We start from the raw sequence: 23,999 nt of genomic DNA, 5'->3' as shown, positions 1-23,999 counted from the left end.
CGTGTCCTTGAGTGCTAGCGAGTCTCTGCAGTACACCAATGCAGTAACGGTAAGGACTCTCAAGACCGAAAAGCAATAAAAACAGACCAGAGAAAAATAGGTTAGAGGAGTGGCAATATTTTGACAAGTAAAGCTGCCATCAACATGATGGACAGGTCTGCACTACAAGAAGATGTGTGTTCAATATGTGACAGGGTGGAACAAAAGGGTTTTTGCCGTGGGACTAAAGAATACATAATTCCTAAAGTAAGAGTAATAAGACTAAATCATTGTCTTTGAACGATTATTTAACCCCAAAATGAAAATTATGTCGACATTTACTGACCCTCAAGTTGCTCACCTTTCTTGTTGACTTTCTATCAGCTGTGGCAGAAAGTTAGGGACTGACAGCCTCAGTCACCATCCACTTATATTTTATATATATATTCTTATGTAAAGTTTGGTTCAAGCAAACAAACATTCTCTTACATCTGCATAGACACAGAAACATACAATACTGACAGCATCTAAATGTCATAATTTCACGTATTAACACCTATAGAAACTTACAAATGTTTATATGTACTGTTTGAATCGATTAATAATGAATAATTCATAGAATTATGTATTCTGCGAAGTATATGTTCGAATGAGCAGCGTTATAGAGTGCATCAGGACAGTATTTACAGCAATTCATAATTTAAATTTCACTCTCTACCTCACACACTGCTATTATATGCCATCAGAGAACACATCCGATGCAGCGCATCACCCTTTGGACTACTTTTGTACTGAATTTGGCAATTTTTCTGAATAAATCTGTGTGATTAAATTGATCTGCCTGTTACATGTTTTATACTGTATGCTTAATAAATGGTTATGGTTAGGTTTAGGAGTAGGTGTGGGATTAGCAGCTGTAAAATATATATAAATGAATATATTGTATAAAAAATTATTGCTACTGTACATTAACCTACTTGTTACATGTTTTTATATTGTTGAAATGTGGTTATGTATAGAAGTTGGGGTAGGGTTAAAGGATCTAAAATATCTATAAAACAGTAAAAATGTACAAATATATTTATAATCGATTCATCAATATTTTACGTTTCAAAAACTGTAAATACGTAAAAATGTTTACGTTTTAGATGCTTTCAAACGTCCATATTGTACGTTTTAGTGTCTATACAAATGTACAAACATGTACATTTAAATGTTACAAATATAAATGCACAAATAGCTACGTATATTAATGAGATCAGGCTGAACATTCTGCCTAACATCAATGCCATATGGGTTTGGAATAACATAAGGGTGACTAATTGATAACATAATTTTAATAATTTTAAATTTGGGGTGAACTATCCCTTTATGATTAAGCTTGTCTTTTCCATTGAAAGAAAAAGGCAGGGGGCTAAATGAGAATCTCACATGTAATGCAATATATATTCTAATCATACCTTCCCTGCAAGTCGTCCAGAGATAATCTTCCTCCATAGTGGGTAGCTGAAGACATAATCACTATTCGTGAACATTTCTCAGGTTTGCCTGATGTTCTCAGCACATCTAGCAACAGGTTGGTCAACAGGAAATGGCCCAGGTAGTTTAGCCCAAAGTGCAGTTCAAACCCATCCTCTGTACTCCTCTCAGGAACAAGCATAATGCCAGCTGCAACCATAAAGGAACATCATTACTGAGATATTATGAACAGAACAGATATGTAGGACATATGGTACAATACTTCAAGACTTGATTAAAAGAGTATAAACTTACACTGGCCCACGTGTGAGGACACTCTTGCCTCTGGTTTGAAAAGCTATGAACTTCAAATGCCCTGAGAAAATCGTATCGTATGCAGCTCTCTGAATAACATGGATTGAGTATTACTGGTTTATTGATTTGTCTTTTTTGACATCTTTTAACTATTCAGCACACACAAAGGAATTTTAGTATGTCTTAGTATGAATCTGAACCAGGGAGAAACCATTTCCTCTGCTAATGTTCTTAACATGCCTCTTTGTGTTTATTTCATGTTCTTGCTGAGAAGAAATAATGTCTCATATGAAAAGATGATTAGATCATCATGTCACATTCACAAATAATCTAACAAACCCTTCTGCAGAAATGCATTTTAGTGTCTTTAAAAGGACCGTAGCAAAAAGATAATTTAAGTTGATGAATCCCAATATTAAATGGATGTAATCTGGTTTAAAACCCTATTTGAGACTGAGTTCCAGCATTGATGCAGAAATAAGCTTCTTCCTTTGAAAACACGTTTCATCATTATTGTGCTCTTAACAGAATTACAGCTCAGTTCAGTGGAGAAAACAGTAATCAGGATTATAAAAATGTCCTCTTCAATGGCATATTGAATGAAAATTAAACAATATGGGGCGGGGGATTCACTAAGAATTAATTGTGTCTACCTATCGTGTTGTTAAATTGCATGCACTGTCTGCGTTTTTTAAGAGATCAATTCACTAAAGGAATTATGCAAATCAGGTAACAACGCAAACAATTGCTGAACGCAATTTGCGCAGCACATTTCTAGATCCTGCGGGTCAGTTCTGAGTAGGGCTGTCAACAGAGCTGAGAAACTAAATTGATTTGTTTTTTTCTAATTTTAAAAGAGATTATTTCAGTTAGATGAAGAAAAAAAAAAAAAAAAAGCAACAAGACATCACCAGATTTTTAAATTCTGCTAAACTAAACTAAAGGTCTGCAACCCAATCTCTGCCGGTTGGGACCTGAGAAACTGCTGGGTTTTGGGCAAGGTACGGGTCAGTTTTTCAAGTATGACTTCGGGTTCAACAATAAACAGGCCTGCCCAACTTGCTTCGTGCCCGCAATCTCAATCAGAGACATGCGCTAATGGACGCTTTAGGGGCTGTTCACACCAAACATGTTGCATTTTGCAAACGTCTGCTCTGTTTTCTCATTGTTTTACTATGTAAACAGATGCTGGACGGATGACTTTGACTGTTGCATGGTGCCTAGCGTTGGACCGCCACATTTTTTAGAAACTGTGTTAAGTTAAAAACAACTTCAAATTTAAAAAACTGAAGTTTCAGAGCTTGATAAAGGATAAGGCAATGTTTTTTCCCCTTCTGCTCTGGTATACTGAGGGGCCACCATGCCTTGTTAAAACTATATGTTTACTGTTACAATACAGTTATGAATGTTGCTTATGACGCTTACATAAAATACAGCCTATTGCAACAATACTTGCTTGTATATGAAATTATAAAGAGATTGAGCAATTTTAGGTTCAAGACGGGTTCAGGCTTAAAATCTGACGGTACCATTTGGGTCAGGTAGGGTCGGGTCACATGGTCGCAGGTATGGTTTGGGTTCAGGTTTCATTTTAAGGCCAGTGAAGACCTCTAAACCAAACAGCACTGTGATATATTGTTTATTAAAAAGAACATGCCTGGCTTTTAACAAAAGTGCATTCCATTTTAAAATAAAGTGTATAAAATTATAAAATCAAAACATTAAGCCAGTTCATATTCTCAAATCCAAAGTGAAAAAGTAAAACTAGAAAAGAAACTCCTCAATGGACAGTTCTAGCTATGTTAACTTAGTTTTGCATGAAATACTGTACCTGTGCTGCAGTATTCAAGCTTCAAAATACCAGAAGTACTACAGAGTCGTTCATTAATTACAGTTGTATGTAGGGTAGTAATATTCCCAGATAGTAGTGGTATTCAGATGAACTTGTGTTCAGATGATGGTTGTGAAGCAGAATTTGCAACTCAGACTCATTGCCACACAGCATGTACTGTCTCTGAGCCCAGTGCTTGCAATACGGTCTGTTCAGACAGGAAGCTTGACAGAGAGAACAGAATGAAACAGGATGCGGGACTCTCGAGACACACTTTTCGAAACCGATCTACTTTCCTGACATTGCGTTTTAAAACGCACTGCTTATGCTTATATAAGAGCAATACGCAACGCCCAAAGACCTCAAACTATTCTAATCTGCATTTTTATCTTAACTTCGTCAAGTATTAGAATTTCGAGGATGCAGCAGGTATACAATCTGACATATTTTACTGGGACAGCATCACTCCACCACTGCAATCCTGACACCCGAGTCAGTATCTATAAAATGTCTAGTACGCTCGACTGCACTGCTTGTCTGGATTTATGCCCAGTTATAACACACTTCTCCATTATTTTTCATCAAATGATTAATTACTGTTGCTATGATTAGATAAAAAATGTACTCTTTTTAAAAAAATAAAAATTAAGTTTGCTGCATCCTTTCCGCAGGCAATAATAGCGAGTTTTGTAAACAAAGCGCATCTATAATATGAATAATTTACACAGAAAGGTGGCATGTTTGAGCTGCAAAGACTGACAATTACTTAATGTAAATATTCATGATTCATTGTGGGACCATTTGCTGCTTAGTGAATAAGATGCAGGTTTTTGTGCTGAAATAATGCACAAAGCGGTTTAGTGAATTCGCCCATGTTTTTGTTTTTATTAAACTAAACAGACTAATGCTGTAAAGTGCAGCCTTTAAATCTAAGGCATCCAAATGTTATGGATCCGTAATCAAATCAAACCAAATGTCCCCTGGCACTCTGTCGGACATATAGTGTCCTGTCTCGCCTGAGCACTAGAGGGGCCAAACGCTGACCTTTTCACATCATTAGACCCTCAATGGAGTGGCACAAATGCATTTGTCCATCAGCTGCCATCAGTGGAAGTGTGTGTGTGTGTGTGTTGTGTGCCACAGAGAACAAATAAGAAAAGGGGACAGTGAATTATTAATTCATCCTGTTATGGAGAGGACAGTGTGTGACTGTTCCTGTCATTTTGAGACACTCCCTGGGGCAGGCTTCTAAATAAAAGTCATTCAGTTAAAACAAACAAGCCCTAAGGCCCTCAGGGCGACACAGACCAGACATGTCCAACAGAGTGAGATAAGGAGAGCGCAGGAGATTTCAGGTTGAAAGACAAAATGTACAGCTCTTCAAAATAAAAGCTCAAATACATTGTATGAAACTGCACAGGTTTGTTTATGAATAAACCAAAAAAAGTACAGTATATTATGTTACAAAAAAGTTGATGTGGTTTAAAAGGAAAAAAAAAAAATCACCTAAAATAAAGGCCTATTCGGACAGGGATAGTTTTTGTTGAGAAGGTTAGTAAAATTTACGTTTAACAGACATACAGGTGCATCTCAATAAATTAGAATGTCGTGGAAAAGTTTATTTATTTCAGTAATTCAACTCAAATTGTGAAACTCGTGTATTAAATAAATTCAGTGCACACAGACTGAAGTAGTTTAAGTCTTTGGTTCTTTTAATTGTGATGATTTTGGCTCACATTTAACAAAAACCCACCAATTCACTATCTCAAAAAATTAGAATACATCATAAGACCAATAAAAAAAAACATTTTTAGTGAATTGTTGGCCTTCTGGAAAGTATGTTCATTTACTGTATATATACTCAATACTTGGTAGGGGCTCCTTTTGCTTTAATTACTGCCTCAATTCGGCGTGGCATGGAGGTGATCAGTTTGTGGCACTGCTGAGGTGGTATGGAAGCCCAGGTTTCTTTGACAGTGGCCTTCAGCTCATCTGCATTTTTTTGGTCTCTTGTTTCTCATTTTCCTCTTGACAATACCCCATAGATTCTCTATGGGGTTCAGGTCTGGTGAGTTTGCTGGCCAGTCAAGCACACCAACACCATGGTCATTTAACCAACTTTTGGTGCTTTTGGCAGTGTGGGCAGGTGCCAAATCCTGCTGGAAAATGAAATCAGCATCTTTAAAAAGCTGGTCAGCAGAAGGAAGCATGAAGTGCTCCAAAATTTCTTGGTAAACGGGTGCAATGACTTTTGGTTTTCATGGACCAACACCAGCAGATGACATTGCACCCCAAATCATCACAGACTGTGGAAACTTAACACTGGACTTCAAGCAACTTGGGCTATGAGCTTCTCCACCCTTCCTCCAGACTCTAGGACCTTGGTTTCCAAATGAAATACAAAACTTGCTCTCATCTGAAAAGAGGACTTTGGACCACTGGGCAACAGTCCAGTTCTTCTTCTCCTTAGCCCAGGTAAGACGCCTCTGACGTTGTCTGTGGTTCAGGAGTGGCTTAACAAGAGGAATACGACAACTGTAGCCAAATTCCTTGACACGTCTGTGTGTGGTGGCTCTTGATGCCTTGACCCCAGCCTCAGTCCATTCCTTGTGAAGTTCACCCAAATTCTTGAATCGATTTTGCTTGACAATCATGAGGCTGCGGTTCTCTCGGTTGGTTGTGCATCTTTTTCTTCCACACTTTTTCCTTCCACTCAACTTTCTGTTAACATGCTTGGATACAGCACTCTGTGAACAGCCAGCTTCTTTGGCAATGAATGTTTGTGGCTTACCCTCCTTGTGAAGGGTGTCAATGATTGTCTTCTGGACAACTGTCAGATCAGCAGTCTTCCCCATGATTGTGTAGCCTAGTGAACCAAACTGAGAGACCATTTTAAGGCTCAGGAAACCTTTGCAGGTGTTTTGAGTTGATTAGCTGATTGGCATGTCACCATATTCTAATTTTTTGAGATAGTGAATTGGTGGGTTTTTGTTAAATGTAAGCCAAAATCATCACAATTAAAAGAACCAAAGACTTAAACTACTTCAGTCTGTGTGCACTGAATTTATTTAATACACGAATTTCACAATTTGAGTTGAATTACTGAAATAAATGAACTTTTCCATGACATTCTAATTTATTGAGATGCACCTGTACTTTGTGATTTTAATGCTGTTTGAATCAGACACATCAGTGTTTTTCTCAAACAACTTCAGTAAAAATTACAGAGTAAAATACCTACAATTTTTTTGGCTAATTTCAGGGGTCCTTTGAGAAGTCTAATCCAGTCTGGATTGCAATGTTTTATTGCTGTACATTTTACACAAATTTCTCATATTTTGACCTTTGTTAAATACCGGAACTAAACCTAAATGTCCAGTTTTGCAGCAAAGTGAACCTTCTTTATGGATTTTTGGTGGAAAATAACAGTTAGTGGAACAAGTACTGCTTTCATCTGATCTGACATAAAAATGTAATTAAATCAATAAGGAGAGTCTGAACAAAGAAAGGCGACTGTAGCAGCAATTTTAGGTATGAAACTGACCTTAATAAATTACTTCCCTTAATTACTTACATAATGTTATAATTATAATCACATATATAACACATATACAAGTCTTACAATTTATTTCAATAGGTTTTATGATGCACCCACCCAAAGCACGACCTTCCATAAGGCCCACTTCCAGACAATAAACATCTTAGTAAAATCGACAAAGATCCCAATCATATTCAAATCAGTACACAATGTTTATAATTGTAATTCAAACATTTAAATAAATTAATCACATCCTAATAATGCTTTAGTGTAATTCAGAAATACATACCATTATTGACAAGAACATGAAGTGGCAAGCCTCTAGTTTTGAATCTCTGGACAAACTGCCGCACAGACGTCAAAGAGGCCAAATCCATGTACATGAACTCCACTGAAAACAAACATTTTATAAAATCAGTATGAATGCAACTATACCTGAGGCAAAAAGCTGAAAAGATTTTCTGCATATGTGAATGACAATAAATTGAATCATCAAATAATACAGGACCTCTGAGTGAACGCTACATCTAGCAGTTGAAGTCAATGGCCTTTACAGAACACAAAAAGATTCATGCATACTGTATAAATCGGTTCAAGCACTCCTATGATCACAATGACTCAACTTACCTTAAAGAAATAATTGTCCTTACTCTAAAATTTGGCTTACTGAATACACAGTATATTTGCATGTAGGATGAGAGTTGACAAAAAAGTATCTCATTTTAATCAAAGCATTTGTCTCCTTCAAATAAATCAAGTAAACTCAGTTAGTCAGGTCATACAGGGCTTGATTTTGATGAGCAGCTGTAGGCTGAATTCTCAGTCGATTCATCCAGCTTTCTCATGCTGCTGTTTATTTAATAACCTTATACTGTGGGTCTGTACATCAAAGCACATGTCCAATTAGTCTAATTTCAAAGCAGGCAGATTATTCCAGTAACTAACGCTCATTTAAGGTCAAAAGGACATCTTTCCCATCAACCTACATGACTTGGCAATGTTTTAATAATCGCTTTTTTTAGATACAAATCTTGAGCCAATGAAACATCATAACTGGCATAAAAATCAGCTCTGAGTTTACTAACAAAAAACAAAAACAAACAACAACAAAAAAAAGATGATATCATCCAGTTCACCAACTGCAGAGACAAAGCTATAATAATTATTGACCTAAAGAAGGTTATTATATTGTGGACTATTTCAACTCTTAAAGCAAAAAAGTCATGATGGTACAACTCAATATCATCTTATATCTCTTAAGACTGGGCCTTTTTAAATGGATATCAAATTTAAGCTACTAATCTTGAAAAGTGGCCACTAACTATCAGGCTGTCAGACTTCTTTGATATAACACTAATGAAACTCTCTTTAAGTTTTACGTTTGCTCCATTTTGAGGGAACATGTTCATGTGGCAATTGGTCCCTAATGACTAATCTAAATAATCTGATCAGTCTTCTTATATCCTTTTAGTGGGGTCGCAATCCCAATCGTAAAAACACAAGCTGGAGTTTTGCTCGCACATTATTCCTCTCCTTGTTCTTCATCATCTTTAATTAGTCTTATCATTCGTTCAGTGTGACAGGACTAACCTTTCCACTAATAATGGCCCCCAAGTGAGAATTAGACCATTACAGAGCTGCTGGGTGGACTCTCACACAGGAGCCCTGTAAAAGAGCAGCTATAAACCTAATGCAGTTGTAGTATGTCTTTTAAACAAAATGTAAAGCATTAAAATGAATAAAGTTCTCAGGGGGTGGGCTACAAACTATTCCCTACACAGATTTTTCAGCATGGTTAGCAAACCGTACTCAGGACAGAGAACCGTGCAGGTGGAACGGTTTAAGTGAATTGAAGACTCACAATTGGTCACTTGCCCAGTCAGTCCATTCTAATCCTGATTTTGCAGGACCACAACGGAAAAGGAAACTGTAATCCTGTCAACAAGCCCAGATCGGTACAGAGTGGAATGATCCAGCAACTGTAACCGTTCGGTCAGATGACAGGACTGGACTAAATGGCTTAATGTGTCCGAAGTACTACATATCTACATGCTAACAGCAATGCCACGGCTCAGTGTAAAGCTGTATTAAGTCTATTTCGGACACACTCATGAGCCAATGTAATTTATTCTTCTAAAGAATAAATTCCAAGGTAAACATAAGGTGAAGGTTGCAGTTTTTTCATTGTAAAAATACTTTAAGTAAGCCATTCGTAGGTTGATTTCTGTGAAAAGTGTAAACACTGTGCCGCTTTCAAACATCACTCTGTTTGTTTGAGTATCCTGACCAACCATACACAGCACCATTGGCTAACCTAATGGCTTGAGTTTGGGGCAGGACTATCTGTTTGACTTATCAGTGGCATACAGGGGGAGTGTTTGGGAAATCTGTTTGAAGAAACAGTCATTTTTGCAATATCATTTGGTAAAGCTTTTGGTGGAGAAATCCCATATTACACTTTTAAATACAGTAATATTAAACCACTTGTCAGACTGTCAAATAGCTTGCTTTTTTCTTGCATGATTTTCATAGGGCCTCAGAATAACCCTGAAGCCATAAGCCTGGAAACCTGAGTTTTAAAAATGCAGCATAACTGCAAGTTGCTCAAAATTCTAGTGTGTTTCCCTCCATGAGCCCTTTGGGCTTTCAGCTTATCAAAATGTGACACTGCATTAAAATCTTACAGTCATATGCACATCATTGCTTCAATCAGCTTATGTTTTCATGTTATGCAAATCCTGGTATTTTGTTCATTTTTTTACCCTTCCTGTACAACAGTGAGGTGAGGCAAGGTCAAATATGACAAAGCATTCACCTTTACTGTCATCTATACAGAGTCATGTACAGTTAGATGTGGCCCATGGTTGCCTTGCAAGTATAAAAAAACTGAGGTAGGCATATGAGCAAAAATAACATGCAAATCACATGCTAAAAGAATGGAGATACATGATACGCCGATTAATCGAACAAATTACTCGCAATTAATCATAAATATAAACATCTGGAGAATTAGGCCCCCAAATATACTGTAGTTAATGTATAATAATCAAAATTACAAATATATATAATACTTTAAATATAATAATTCAGATAATTCAAAGGCATTGCTTTATAGTGGCAGACGATTGATTAGACAATATAAAAAGTGGATTAACAAGTAAATACTGTATATTGTCTGGTTAATAGGGTTCTCAACTCTTGAGCCTGCTCTTTTGAATCTACATTGTGAAAAATATATGCTTCTGGTATAGATCGATTCCTGAAAGAATTATTCAAAGGAGGCGGTTCTTTTGAATCTACCGCACAAAACCATATAGCACTTTCATTTATAGTCCGGTATACAAGTAATCTTATACTGATGTGCAAGTTATGAATGTTCAACTCAAAATAAATTAGAACTATTGAAGTCTCAGAAGCCTGAAGTACAACATTAGGCTACATATCAAAGTCTAGTGTTTATTTAATGATGACCTGTGTCTCTATTTGTGACGAGGAGGATGGCGGGGTGGGTCCGGAACTACACACACCCAGCTCCCAATCGGGCTAATCAGCCGAGGAGAGGGATAAGTGCCTCGGAATGCAGCAGTTCGAGAGAAGGAGAGCCACATGCAGCTGCCAGGTGTGCGTTTGTGTTCTGTGTGTCTTTTTGTTTTCATTAAACATCATTTTGATGGTTCACCGGCACCCAGATACGCTGTCATCCGGCCCTCAGCCACTCCCCAAACTCTGGCGGACGACAGCCACTCCTCCCTGGGTGAACCGGAGCAAGTTCTCTGACCCCTGGCAGATGGAACGCCCCTCCGCCCCTGGCAGCGGCTCCACTGCTCCAGGCGGCCGGCAGCGAGCCCCTCCTCCCCTCGCAGACAGTGGCCGTTCCTCAGCGTCCAGGCGGCCGGCAACAACTCCTCCGTACCCCGGCGGCTGATCCTTTGGGTTGGCTGGTAGTGGCGAGGACTCCACGACAGCGCATCCCTCCTCCTTCCTGGGTTTCGGCACCAATGCAAAACGGTTAAGGTTGGGAAAGGTGGAGGCGGGAACCGGCTGAACCGTCAAAATAATATTTAATAAGAACTTAAACAAAACATAAACGCACACACTGCAGCTGCGTGTGGCTCTCTCTCTCCCGAACTGCCGCATCCCGAGGCACTTATCCCTCTCCTCGGCTGATTAGCCCGATTCGGGGCCGGGCGTGTGTAGTCATGGCCCGGACCCGCCCTCCTCCTCGTCACACTGTTAATTCAAGCAATGCAGTTACTGACTGGTTGTTCATATGACAATGTGTAATTAAAGATACACATACAGATAGAGTTGTGTTCTAATAAGTGGAATTTTATAAAGAATAAATGAATTAATGAAATATGCATCACATTTCTTGTTGGTTTAGATTTATTTAAAATATAGTTAGGATCTATTATTGGATTGTAATTATGTCTCTAAAAAGTCTGCAAACACACCTTTTACAAGAATTGCATTACATTTATTTCTGATTTGTAATATCTGCTCTGTAGAAATCTGAATTGATCTCATTATTTCGTAACAGATAGCAGAGGGTAGTAAATACAACAATATTGCATTTCTCACTTCCAAATAATTATTAAAAAAAAAAGAAAAGATACTTAAAGAATTACTGTAATCGTTACTGGAACCGGAATCGTTAAGAGGAATTAGAATCGGAACCAAAATCTTTAAATTCCTTATGATTCCCAGCCCTACTGGTTAATTTCTGTATCATTAAACATCTGTCTATCACTGGCCTACTTGGGCTGTTCTCACAGAACAGGTTCTTACACTCCATCTGCACTATTTTGTTGGTCTGTGTCAGATGAATGTTTTGGAGTGTCTCACTGTGGTCACGTCACATTTTTAACATTGTAAAATTATTAACATTGAACAAATTACACCCTTCACTTTTAAAAAAGTTATCCAGTTAATTTAATTCTACTTCATGAAAACCACTGATTCTCAAGGTGTCCTCATTTCTGAGATTACCTGTGATAAACAGCACCACTCCCTCAAGGTTTATAGCCCATTTCTGGCTGATTGAAATCAGTTGTATGGATGGAATGGCCTTTAGTCCCCTCAAAGTCCTCTTGACCCAAATACTATCAATCCATGCGATCAGCAGAGAATAAAATAATGGAGGGAAGGGGGTGAACGGGAAGGCAGGAGGGGGATGAGAAAAACCGATGCAATGAACTGAGATTCATTTGGCGGTATGGATATGGCAGATAATAGGCCCTTGTGCCAAGAGATGTTCTGTCACACCAACATAGAAAAATATTGTACATTTGCTCCTCCCCTTAAGATTTATAATTACAGACTATTTTAATGGTTTCATGGAAGAGGTCTTATAAGGAAGATAAAATGTGTAACGGAGTATTCCTTTTGGCTTTTTGGCACAGCGTGCACCTTCCCAGTGCCAAGTACTCAACTGCATAATTAAACTAATTATAGTTACACAATTACCCGCTACATTACATTAATCGCCTGACACTACTCCCGTTTGGAGTATGAAATGGCATTCTGACCAGCAACCCTTCTATTAAGAAAACTACTCATTCATCCCCAAATAAAATTTTTGGACAACTTACCAAGAGCAAGGGTATCAATCTATGGTAGGTTAGTTTCACCTTTCAAATCTAGCTTTTTTGGCTAAATCTAATGGAGAGCTGGTGCTGTGTGCCAAGCAATTTGGACTGAAAACAATTGAAAGGCACTGTAGTTACAATGATAGCTCCCTAAATGAGTACATCTAGGGTATAATTGTAACTGTTAGTAAGAATAGATTACTGCCTAGCATAATTAAACTATCAGGGGAAAAAGTTTAATGATACAGTGTACTAATTATAGCCTTGCCTAGTCATAAAATATCAATTTGAACCACATTACATATCTGGATTCACAAGAATGCTGTTATAATCATTGACTCTCCTAGTTTTCCCCCTCACACACATTAAATGAGCTAAATTTATTAAACTTGGCTCTTCTTGGTGTTAAAGAAGTATTAAAAAGAGGACAATTAACAGCAAAAGTGATGACTCTCTGTGGTTGCATTGCATATCATGACTCATCGAATAAAAGGGCTGTTGGATAAGGTACCTCAACCGTGTATGAACGCCAATCATGTTTTAAAGTGCAAAACAAACAGTTTGTTTATGAAGAAAAGTGACAACAGCATTCTATAAATGAACTGATTCTCTTAAATTGGCCAGGCCGTGATGGAGCACGACCGGCGCTGAATCGGCTGATCAGAGGGAGAGCGAGATAAGGGGCAGCTGGAGACGCTGGTTTGAGTGAGAGAGACGCACGTGGCCAGGCCATGCCCTCCTCCTCGTCACACTCCTCCCCTGTCCGATCCAGGCCGGGGCACCACCGGTCTGACTAACTCCCCCCACCCATCTCCCCCTGCCCTTCCATCCGTTCTGTCAACCGGTGGCCCACCCGCCACCTGTGAACCTGTGGGGAGAGACGAGGGGAGGCGTGGGGAGAGGGAAAGGGTGAGCGGAGACACACAGAGAGAGAGAGGAGAGAGAAGAACTTGCTCGCCGGCTCCCGGACGCGCTGTCGCCCTGTCCTCAACCGCTCCTCTGCTCTCTGGTGGACGGAACCGCTCCTCCCCTTCTCGGCAAACGGCCGCGGTTCCTCTGGCTCTCGGTGGCAGGCAGTGACCCCTCCGTCCCCAGGCAGACGGCCGTGGTGAGGACTCCGCGACGGCGCATCCCTCCTCCTTCCCAGGTTTCGGCACCACTGTAACAGTTACAAGTCGGGCAAGGAGGAGGCGGGAACCGGCTGAACAATCAACATAAACTTTTAATGCATAAGTGAACTTAAAACAACATAAAACATAAGGACACGGACACACATGCAACGCGGCCACGTGCATCTCTCTCTCTCTTGAACCGGTGTCTCCAGCTGCCCCTTATCTCGCTCTCCCGCTGATCAGCTGATTCAGCGCCGGTCGTGCTCCGTTATGGCCCGGCCACTCCCTCCTCCTTGTCACAGTAACCTATGTGTGCATGTGTGAATAGAAGGACTCTTATTACAGTTCATCTTTCTCTGCCTTACAAAAGCTGCTGTGCTTCATGCATTATCCATCACATGGTTGTCAATATAAATACATTATAAATGCATCTCTTGCTTTCTCTTACTAATATCCATGCATTACAAATTTTAAGTTGAATATGAAATTAGTGGCCAAGCACCGAAGGTGCTGTAGCCCTATTGTATCCGTTCGTTTTCTTCTTCTTTCCCAATGGGAGTCTATGGCAGTCCACAGAAACGTACATAGAAAAATTATTAAATTTAGCACACTGATAGAGGTGGGAATTTATAGCCACCAGACAAAATGTGGGGTTTCTAAGACAAACTCTATAGCACCACCACCAGTTCAAAAATTCACTTTCCTTTTGTGCATATCATTTGAACCCTTTGGCCTGAAACCTAAGCAGTTTGGAGACAGTGCCACCTATTGTTCATAAGATAACCAACTGTTGTGTGTGCTTACTCTAACCTTGGCATGTCTCATTGCCATCACTAAGCCATGTCAACTAAGTGGCACATTGCGTTAAGTTTTGGGCTAGAGTTCAAAAGGTTGTGGGTTCGAATCCCCACCTAGACAGGTAATCTGGGTTGATTTCTCTCTGACTCATAAACCAGTGAGCATTTGCAATAAATATTTGGGTCCTATGGGTCCTGTAGGCCAAATAAGCAATTTAGGGGGCTTGGCCCCGCAATGGCTGCTTGCAGATATATAATCATTTTGTGTTTAAAAAAGGTGTTTTGCAATTGAAATGGTTGCAGATTTGTATTTTTATTGTTTGCTTTAAAGGAATAGTTCACACAAAAAATTTAATTCACATTTATTCACCGTTATTGCATATTAAACTTGTATGACTTTCTTCTCCGGAAAACAAATTAAGATACTGAATGATATATGAAGATGTATGTGTCTTTATCCATACAATCCAAATGAGGTCCAACACTTTTAAGCTCCAAAAAGGGCATTAAGGCAGCATAAAGGTAAACTAGTGGTTTAATCCATGTCTTCTGAAGTAATGTAATCAGTTCCACTTCCTTGCTCTTGATGCATGCACAGGGCACGTGCACAGGGCACGACCATTACTGCGCTCTGTGAATGTGTTGATGTAATAAAGCCTCAAAACATGATTGCCAAGGAGACTGGAGATTTATAGTGAAAAAGGAGATACATTTTGTCTTATGCACTCAAATCTAATAATATTACTTCATATTTTAACCACTTTGAGCCGTATGGAATTCCTTTATGCTGCCTTTATGTCAATTTTGGTGTTTGAAAGTGTTGGACCCCATTGACTTGCATTGTATGGATATAGACCAGTGGCGATTGCTTTAAGACTACACGGGAAGCACGCCTTCCCTTAAAATTTCATTAAAATTGCACAATATCATGTTAATCAAATTGCATATAATATCTCTATAATTCAGATAATTACAGTATTGTCAAAGCTCAATATTTGAGGTAACAAAAGTGTGCAACATTTTCACGATGTTCGCTCCGTTGACGTTATGTGCATGATTATGTCTGTTGGAGTACGCGAACACACGGCCCATAGAGGAGTCTAAGGCAGAGGAGTGTCATATTGAGTTCAGTGGAGCAAAAGATCAATGTTCATTGGACAAGAAGCTCTAAAAGCATAATTTTGGGTAAGTGCAGAGTGATTGGCGTTACAGAGTACAAAGTTTGTTGTGGTTTATTTAACACAGTTCATTCAGTGATTATAAATTTTCACTTTTGCCATTGACATATGTATATGTTGTAAATAAAAGTGTAAATATAAGGTTCTGCACTTTTGGTATTTTATTTTCATTCAGTAAGTTCACTTGTTAATATTTTTTAGAGGTTTCTTTTTTTTTTTTTTTTTTGTGAGTTGGCAACATAGCTTTTGTAGGTAAAATAGCAGACACTGCTAATGTTGTTGACTTGATTTTGGAGAAATCAAATCAAAATAGACAATTTCTTGCTAATAATAATAATAATAAAAATATAGGAGATTAGAGTTCACATTTAAGTAGCCTAACTAGACCCCTTTCCCCACCCCCACCAAAAAAAAATAACAAAAAAACTAAATACAAAAACTAAAACCAACAAAGAATAATGAAATAATAATATTAAAAATGAAAAAGATGCAAGTATGAACATCTCCTTGTTTCCTTCATTTTTGTTTCACAGAGGAAAGTAAATCTTCCACAAGTTTTGGATGGCAAATGAGTAAATAACAAGAGAATTATAATTTTTGTGTGAACTACTCCTTTAAGTTATGACTGTTAATGTTTTCTCACTTAAAAATAAACACCACTTTTTCCTGATAAATGTATAGTGGTACAATGCCATTGTTGGGTGTTCCCTTTTATAGACCCATAAAAATTATGCAGTTTATTGACCAATATTAAATAAAATTGCTCAAACCAATAAAAAAAATAAAAAAAAAAAAAAAACACAAACAGAAAAACTAACACAAGTTCTGTTTGTTTCACTCCTCTGTGATTCTTTTTCACACCTTCTCAAAGCTCTTCAGCCATGGGCTGTTCTGGCATGACTGATCACTGGCACGACTCTCAGAGCGCTGCTGGACAGAGATGCCTGCAGATGTCCAGTTCTGATTAACAATCTGAGCCCCAGTAATGAGCAAAATAGCCAATGCAGAACTCTTGAGTGATGTTTCCTGATGCCACTGGAACAACAGGTCTGCTTTATAATTGTTGAGTACGTCACTTAATCTGTGGATACACTCTGCCACAGAATATAACCCTGTCTCTTCCTTATTTGCTTTTTCGCTCTTAATATTGGGTTTGGTTTGGGGGTGACAAAGCGTGTGGGTAATGAGGTAATCTTGGCACCAGTGGTAAAATGCCAGCTGGAGGAAACAGTGATTGGCATACCGCCATTTTGAAGTACCAACAAAGACATTTCCCCCTCAGCCATCTTCAAAGGCTGCCAATAAATCACACACACATACACCCACTCGAGTGAAAGGAAGACTGATAGAAAATAAGAGAGGGAATATCTCTTGTGTAAGTGACAGGTCTGGGTGAGATGCTAATTTTTGTCTGCTGGGTCAGTCTCCGTATTCACAAAGATTTTTATTTTACCACTAGGAGTTCTCCAAAGAGTTCCTAGCTAAGAGTTTTTGCTTAAAAGCTATTCACAAAACTGCTAAAAGCAAGTTTTACTAAGTAAATCTTAATATAAGAGTAAGGCGGAGTTTACCTCGTTGCTATTAAATCGCCCAAAGTGATTGGTAGACAGGGAAGCGCTATTTGTCAGCAAATTCGTCATAGACAGATAGCAGGATATATATAACAAATTAGATAGATAGACAGACAGACAGACAGACTGTATGGATATTGACCAGTGGTGATTGCTTCAAGACTACACGGGAAGCACTGCTTCCCTTAAAATTTCATTAAAATTGCACAATGTCATGTTAGTACAATTGCATATAATATCTCTATAATTCAGATAATTACTGTATTTTCAAAGCTCAATATTTTAGGTAACAAAAGTGTGCAACATTTTCGCGATGTTCGCTCCGTTGATGTTATCTGCATGATTATGTCCGTCTGAGTTCGTGGACACACACTGGGAAAAATGAATCAGTGGGGTTGTAATTGTAACAAAAAAAGAGAATATTTTCAACAAATGAATGTTTGTTCATTTACTTTGATATTTTAAATAACCTACTTAATATCATTAGTTGCAAACATGTAATTTTTATGGTTAAATATTGTATGTATTATCTTGGGTAATCTCTACAAGGCTTTATAGGCATGTGGATTTTCGATATGGTATTTAAGTTACATTTACTGTTGAATTTGAATGATGCAATTTGGTTTAAACAGCAGGAAACACGTCTCTACAGTGGACTATGCCATGAGATAAATGCGATTTTAAAGTAATTTAAAAGTTTTAACATTTGAAGCTGCACTTATTACTGTAAAAGACTTAATTTTGATGGAGTTTATTGTTGTAACATTAAGTGATTGTGGAAAGTGTGTGTGTGTTTTTCCCTCGGCCGTAGGCAGGTTGTAAATGCATGCGCGCCAAATACGCCGTGGACAGTTCAGTCGACAGTTGCAACGTGCTGCATCAAATAAATGCGGGAGAAGTTCTGTTCAAACTTTAACTTATTTCATTATATACAAGTGTTTGGGCAAACCCGATACAAACGCTTGGTTACATTTCCTATGTCAAAACAAATTTCTCGTCCCAGAGGAGTCAAAACAACAGGAAAAAATTTAAGAATCAAATTAGATAAGAACAAATTTACTTAGGAATGATTTAATGTTGTTGCATAAGGTATGTTGAGGGAAAATGCTTGTTAAATGTGCTGATTCATAAATGTATGAGCCATGTATTGTAAGTACATTTGTTAAAACCAGTCCTGCCATAAATCAATGATTACATGCCACTTGAGTTGTAAGCAATATCATTTTGCTTGAATTTTATATGAATTCACTCAAGGAGCTTTAGTTGTGGACTCATTGATATAGCTTTGTTTGTTCTCTGTCATTTGGATTAACAATATGCTCAATATGATCTTGTGTGTGTTTATGTCAATGGTTTGGAATGCAGACATAAAAGAAACGATGTACGTTGTATGTAGATACGTACAATTTCAAATCTTTGTCTAGACTGTCATCTGCGCGAGAGAGTGCCAAACTGAAAGATGTAAGCTATAAGTCCTTATTTTATTCATTTATTTAGTCATTTTGAAGATATGAAGGAATAATTGACTGTTGAATGACTGAAAATTAATGCACATTTGAGGTGTTAATCTGGACGCGAAGCACAGCGACCGTTACCCCACAGGTGTGGATAAACTTTCAAAACTTGAACAGTTTTGATTACAGTTTTCTCAACACATTTTCAGGTTTTCATCTTGGGTTGATATCTTTCTCTATACCTGTAACCGAGTGATGCTGTGTTGCGGATGCGGGCATAACAGAGATATGCCGTGTAAAAATGTAAATATTCGTGAAGGCTGAACCACGCGAGAGACGGACGCCATTGGGGACAGGTTACTGTAAGTACTTTAAACTATTTTTATAATTTTGTTGGGGCTTCGTTCAGGAGCAGGTTTGGTTATTAGCAATAATTAATAATTATCAAAGACAATTAATAATTATTAAAATCAATAGAACATTGATTAGAATCAACATTAACTTATTAATCCTTCAAATCAACAATCATCAAAGATAACTATCAATTATCAAAATCAATAGAATATTAATAATTATCAAAGACAACTATGAATTATTAAAATCAACAGAACACTGATTAGAATCAACATTAGCTTATTAATCCTTCAAATCAACAATCATCAAAGATAACTATCAATTATCAAATTCAATAGAATATTAATAAGGATTAATATTGCCAGGGCACCACCCTGGAATCAGGGACTAATAACCAGACAGTATAGCAGTCTCAATATAGGATTGTTCTCTTAGGAACGTCGACGTCCGGAGAACATCGACACTCAAAATGTAAACAATGAAGGCTTGAATCAGAGCACTGACATCCCCTGCCAGCCCTTGGCATAGGTGCATGCAGAACAATACCAAAACACTTCTCTTTAAAGTATAACAAAGTTTATTAATGCAGTAATATGAATAATTAATACAATGCAGTCGATAAACTTCCGACTTCCAACTAAAAACTAAACAGTAACATGACTAGATATGGTAACAGATAAGCCTATAATACATGAGAGGAGGATGTATGGGTGTATGTGTGTGAATGGGTGTATATGTGTGTGTGTGTGTGTGTGTGTGTGTGTGTGTAAGGAGCGGAGGAGCGCACAAAATGGCAGACGTAGCTCTCGTGGTGTGTGCGTCAAAGAATGTGGGTGGAGAGACTGGTTGATGGTGTATGCCTGTTTAACGCGTCTCCACTGGTACGATAACTTGGGGACAAAGCTGGGCTCTTTTGCCAAGTTATCTGTTCCCCAAATGTATGTGTGGGTATGTTTGTGAGGTGTCGTCTGTGTGTGTGCGGTTAGTACGACAGAGAGAGAACATGGTGATGGCACCAAAGCCGGTTTTAGCGATCGTGGGAGAGACAGCAACCATTAGTTTTATAACTCAGAGATGCAGTGAATGGCACGTAATCCGTCCACCGTGGTCGTTGGTTCTTTAATGGATAAGCTCAGTGTGTCGGTCTCACCCGCGATGGCGGAAATGCACAAACAGCCCAACGTAGTTGGACGACAACGCAGCAAATCTCATTTGTGGTAACAGAAAGTTACAGTAATACCTTGAGTATTATTAGCAGCAATGAGCGGATCCGTAAACTATACAAGCACTAACCTTGATACACAAGAATAACACACTATAATAATCTATATCTGCCCAGACGTAAACCAGACGTACATTTTTTTTTTACTATAGTAAAATTGTAACAACAATTACACTACAGTAATACTGCAGTATCCTTTCAGTAACCATGGTTTTAATAAAATGATTTGTAGTAACTATGACTGTAGTAATCGTGGTTAATTTTGTGGTTCTGGTTTTACCTCAAATATCATGGTTTAATTATGCTTACTTAAACCTTGTGTAGTTTTTGCAAATATCTGATGATGCTTGTCTTTTTTTCTTTATTTTGTAAAGACTTCTTAGTTTTGAATCCTGATTTCAATTCAAAGCTCGAAGAGAACTGGGTGCCTGCGTTTAAGGACAAGATCCTGCACTTTCTAACAGAGAAGCGGTTCTTCATTTGCTTTGACAGCAGGCACTGGGGATAAAGAACATTATCTGTATTTAAGAGAACAGCAAGACTGTGCTGTCATTCAGGTTTAACTATTTAAATTACGTAAAGCAAATAGTTTACCCCAAAATAAAAATTCTGTCATTACTTTCTTACACTCATGCCATTACACACCAAAGGAGAAACTGCTTTTATGTCCATTTTGGTGGTTGACAGACTGGTCACTATGACCTAACATCGTATGGAAAAAAGGAATTTGAAGAACATTACAAAAAAATCCATTATTTGTTCCACTGAAAAAATAACATATGAGTTTAGTATGGCATGAGGTTAAAGTAAGTAACAACTAATCAAGTGTAGGATTCAGTAAGTGATGATACCATTTTCATTTTGGGGTGAACTGTTCCTTTAAGAAACTTTAAATAATTTCACATCACACATCCAAATGTCACAGCATTTTTCTTAACAAGACTTGAACTTTTTTTTTTCTCCCCAATTTGGTATACCCAATTCCCAATGCGCTCTAGGTCCTCATGGTGGCGTAGTGACTCGCCTCAATCCAGGTGGCGGAGGACGAATCTCAGTTGCCTCCGTGTCTGAGACTGTCAATCCGCGCATCTTATCACGTGGCTTGTTGAGCGCGTTACCGCGGAGATGTAGCGCGTGTGGAGGCCCACGCTATTCTCCGCAGCATCCACGCACAACTCGCCACGTACGCACAACTCACCACGTGCCCCACCGAGAGCGTGAACCACGTTTTAGTGACCACAAGGAGGTTAACCCAACGTCACTCAGCACGCCCTGGATTTGAAATAAAACTTCAACTTTTTTAGTTTACATTGAACAATTGTACATTCTCATTCAATTTTAGACAGATATGGTGACATTGCCTTTTTGGGCCATATTGTGCTCTCAACATTGATACATGATTGGAAGGAAAATTTTCAGACAAAGCTTCACAGGAACCAGGGAAGCATTCATTGACATGCAGTCATTAAGTAAAACTGCAGTAAGTTAACACGGACATTTCTAAAATCATTGGATTAAATACTTACATGTACACATTTGCACGTACACATACCCACGCTCAGTTGCATGATGCTCCACCATCAAAACTGCCCTTAGATCTAGCAATATCCTGAAAAATGCGTTGTATGTTCGCAAACAGTATGCCATTGCTCAGCTGTTTCGAACTTCTTTTTGGCTCGGAGCGAAGATTAAAAAATAACGTCTCAGTGAGTATGCCAGGGCCTCTAGGGAAGCCGTCAGGAGGAAATACAGTAACACTACAATAAGGTTCTAGGCCTATTTGATAACATTAGTAAATGCATATCTTGCCCTTACCCATCTGCAGAGTAATGTACATGTACAGAGAATTATCATTTTTTGGGTGAATGATTTTAACCACTGTGTGTTAACATTAATGCATTTCATAAATTTACATTAACCTAAAATATTTGTTCATTACTACTTTAATGTAGTTAAATAATGTTAACAAATACAAAGTTATCAGAAGCACAATGATTTTACTGCTCCTAAAGAGGTGTACTTCAATTTTTTAAACATAGTTGCATTGATAATGCATTGATACACAGTCATTTCTGATTTTACAGATTGGTACCAGTGGCTGATTTCCTGCACCGTGCAAAAGATACCACTTTTTCCATACACATCGATGCTTGGAGAAAACAATCAGTGCTTTCAAGCATTTGTCATTCACTGAGAAGCGCTTCAACAAAATGCATTGCAGGGCACAGTGGACGTTTGCTTCAAAGTGTTCTACGTCTTAAATATGAATTACCCCAAACAGCAAATTTAAATGACTGGAAACTTGTTTACCCACACAGACAATATATATCTCCCTTTTAAATCATTATTGTAGTCTGTCTGCCTGCCTATCACTCACTGTGTGGTTGTGCTAAAGTGATTTTGATAACCAAGAATTCGGTTTTAAATGTTCAGCCCAATTTGGGTATTTTAACCCAGCATGCTGCAATGACTTTGCAGCAAAGTTACTGATGACAACAACAGTCCAACAGTTGGGAGAGTCATTAAGGGGAGCAGAGGTTTATACTGATATTTCAGATGTAAAGACTAATTTACCTTCAGGTTTTCTTGCATATAATTTACTGAACAAAAATATAAATGCAACATGCAACAATTTCAAAGATTTTACTGAGTTACAGTTCATTTAAGGAAATTAGTCAATTGAAATAAATTAATTAGGCCCTAATCTAATCTAATCTAATCTAATCAATGCATATGTACAATTTCTGGGATCTTTTATTTTTGTTCAGTGTATATATATATATATATATATATATATATATATATATATATATATATATATATTATACATACACTGTATATATATACACTTTTATTATTCATTTGTGTCCACAGTTTTCATGTGCGTCTTTGTAGTCATGTTTTAAAATGTTTTAGTGTGGCATATCAGTTCAAACGTTTTTCTTTTTTAATGTAAAAATAGCTAATTAAATAAGTAGCTAACAGTTTTTGCACATTCCGCTTAATTATGAAGTTTGCAAAATGCATTTGTCTTTGCTGCTGTAATTTTGTTTTTACATTTGTACGTGATGTTGCTGCATGTAAACTTCACAGGTACTATTTTCTAAACTAATTTATTGCTGTTGAAATGTTTAATGAATTTGTAACATTGAAATATGAATAAATATTTAGAATTTCTTTTGAAACACTTGTTGACTAAATTTTTAGAATAAATAGGCTATATTAGGAAACTTGGAATATAAATTAAATGCATTTGAAAATCAAGTGTAACTAACTTAAAAATCTGTGTAGCCTATCAGAAAAAATAAGTAAATATTACTTGATAATGGTAGTTCCCAACAAGATAAATATTGCCTTAACTAAAAAAAAACAAAAAAAAACAAACGGCCTGTAAATTGATAAATTTAAGTTGGCATTACAAGTCTAATCTGTCAAACTAAAATTTGTTAAGTTCAAATTACTCAAAAAGCTGATGCAAATAGTTGCCTCAATTTTTTTAGTAAAACCAGCACAATATTTTTTACAGTGCACGGCCCATAGAGCTCCACTGAAACGGTACAGTTGAAGTCATAAGTTTACATATGCCAAATACATTTAAACAG

The 23,999-nt window shown here is 37.7% G+C and overlaps 1 protein-coding gene across 3 annotated transcripts in view; it reads right to left on the bottom strand.

Moving 5' to 3' along the window:
• The window catches only part of dhrsx (dehydrogenase/reductase (SDR family) X-linked), a 95,056-nt gene that overhangs the window by 27,888 nt on the left and 43,169 nt on the right, over positions 1-23,999 (bottom strand). For all 3 annotated transcript variants that reach the window (XR_007897881.1, XM_051704427.1, XM_051704426.1), the window contains 2 exons: positions 7,411-7,512; positions 1,440-1,647 (listed from right to left, as the gene is read on the bottom strand). Coding sequence is in view for 2 of the 3 variants with exons in the window: in XM_051704427.1 (XP_051560387.1) it covers positions 1,440-1,647; positions 7,411-7,512 (310 nt within the window). In the remaining variant the exon portion in view is untranslated. The remainder of the gene's footprint in view (positions 1-1,439; positions 1,648-7,410; positions 7,513-23,999) is intronic.

This window comes from Myxocyprinus asiaticus, chromosome 8 (assembly GCF_019703515.2).
Source record: "Myxocyprinus asiaticus isolate MX2 ecotype Aquarium Trade chromosome 8, UBuf_Myxa_2, whole genome shotgun sequence".
Taxonomy (NCBI): Eukaryota; Metazoa; Chordata; class Actinopteri; order Cypriniformes; family Catostomidae; genus Myxocyprinus; species Myxocyprinus asiaticus.
This window is presented reverse-complemented; position numbering and strand designations above follow the sequence as displayed.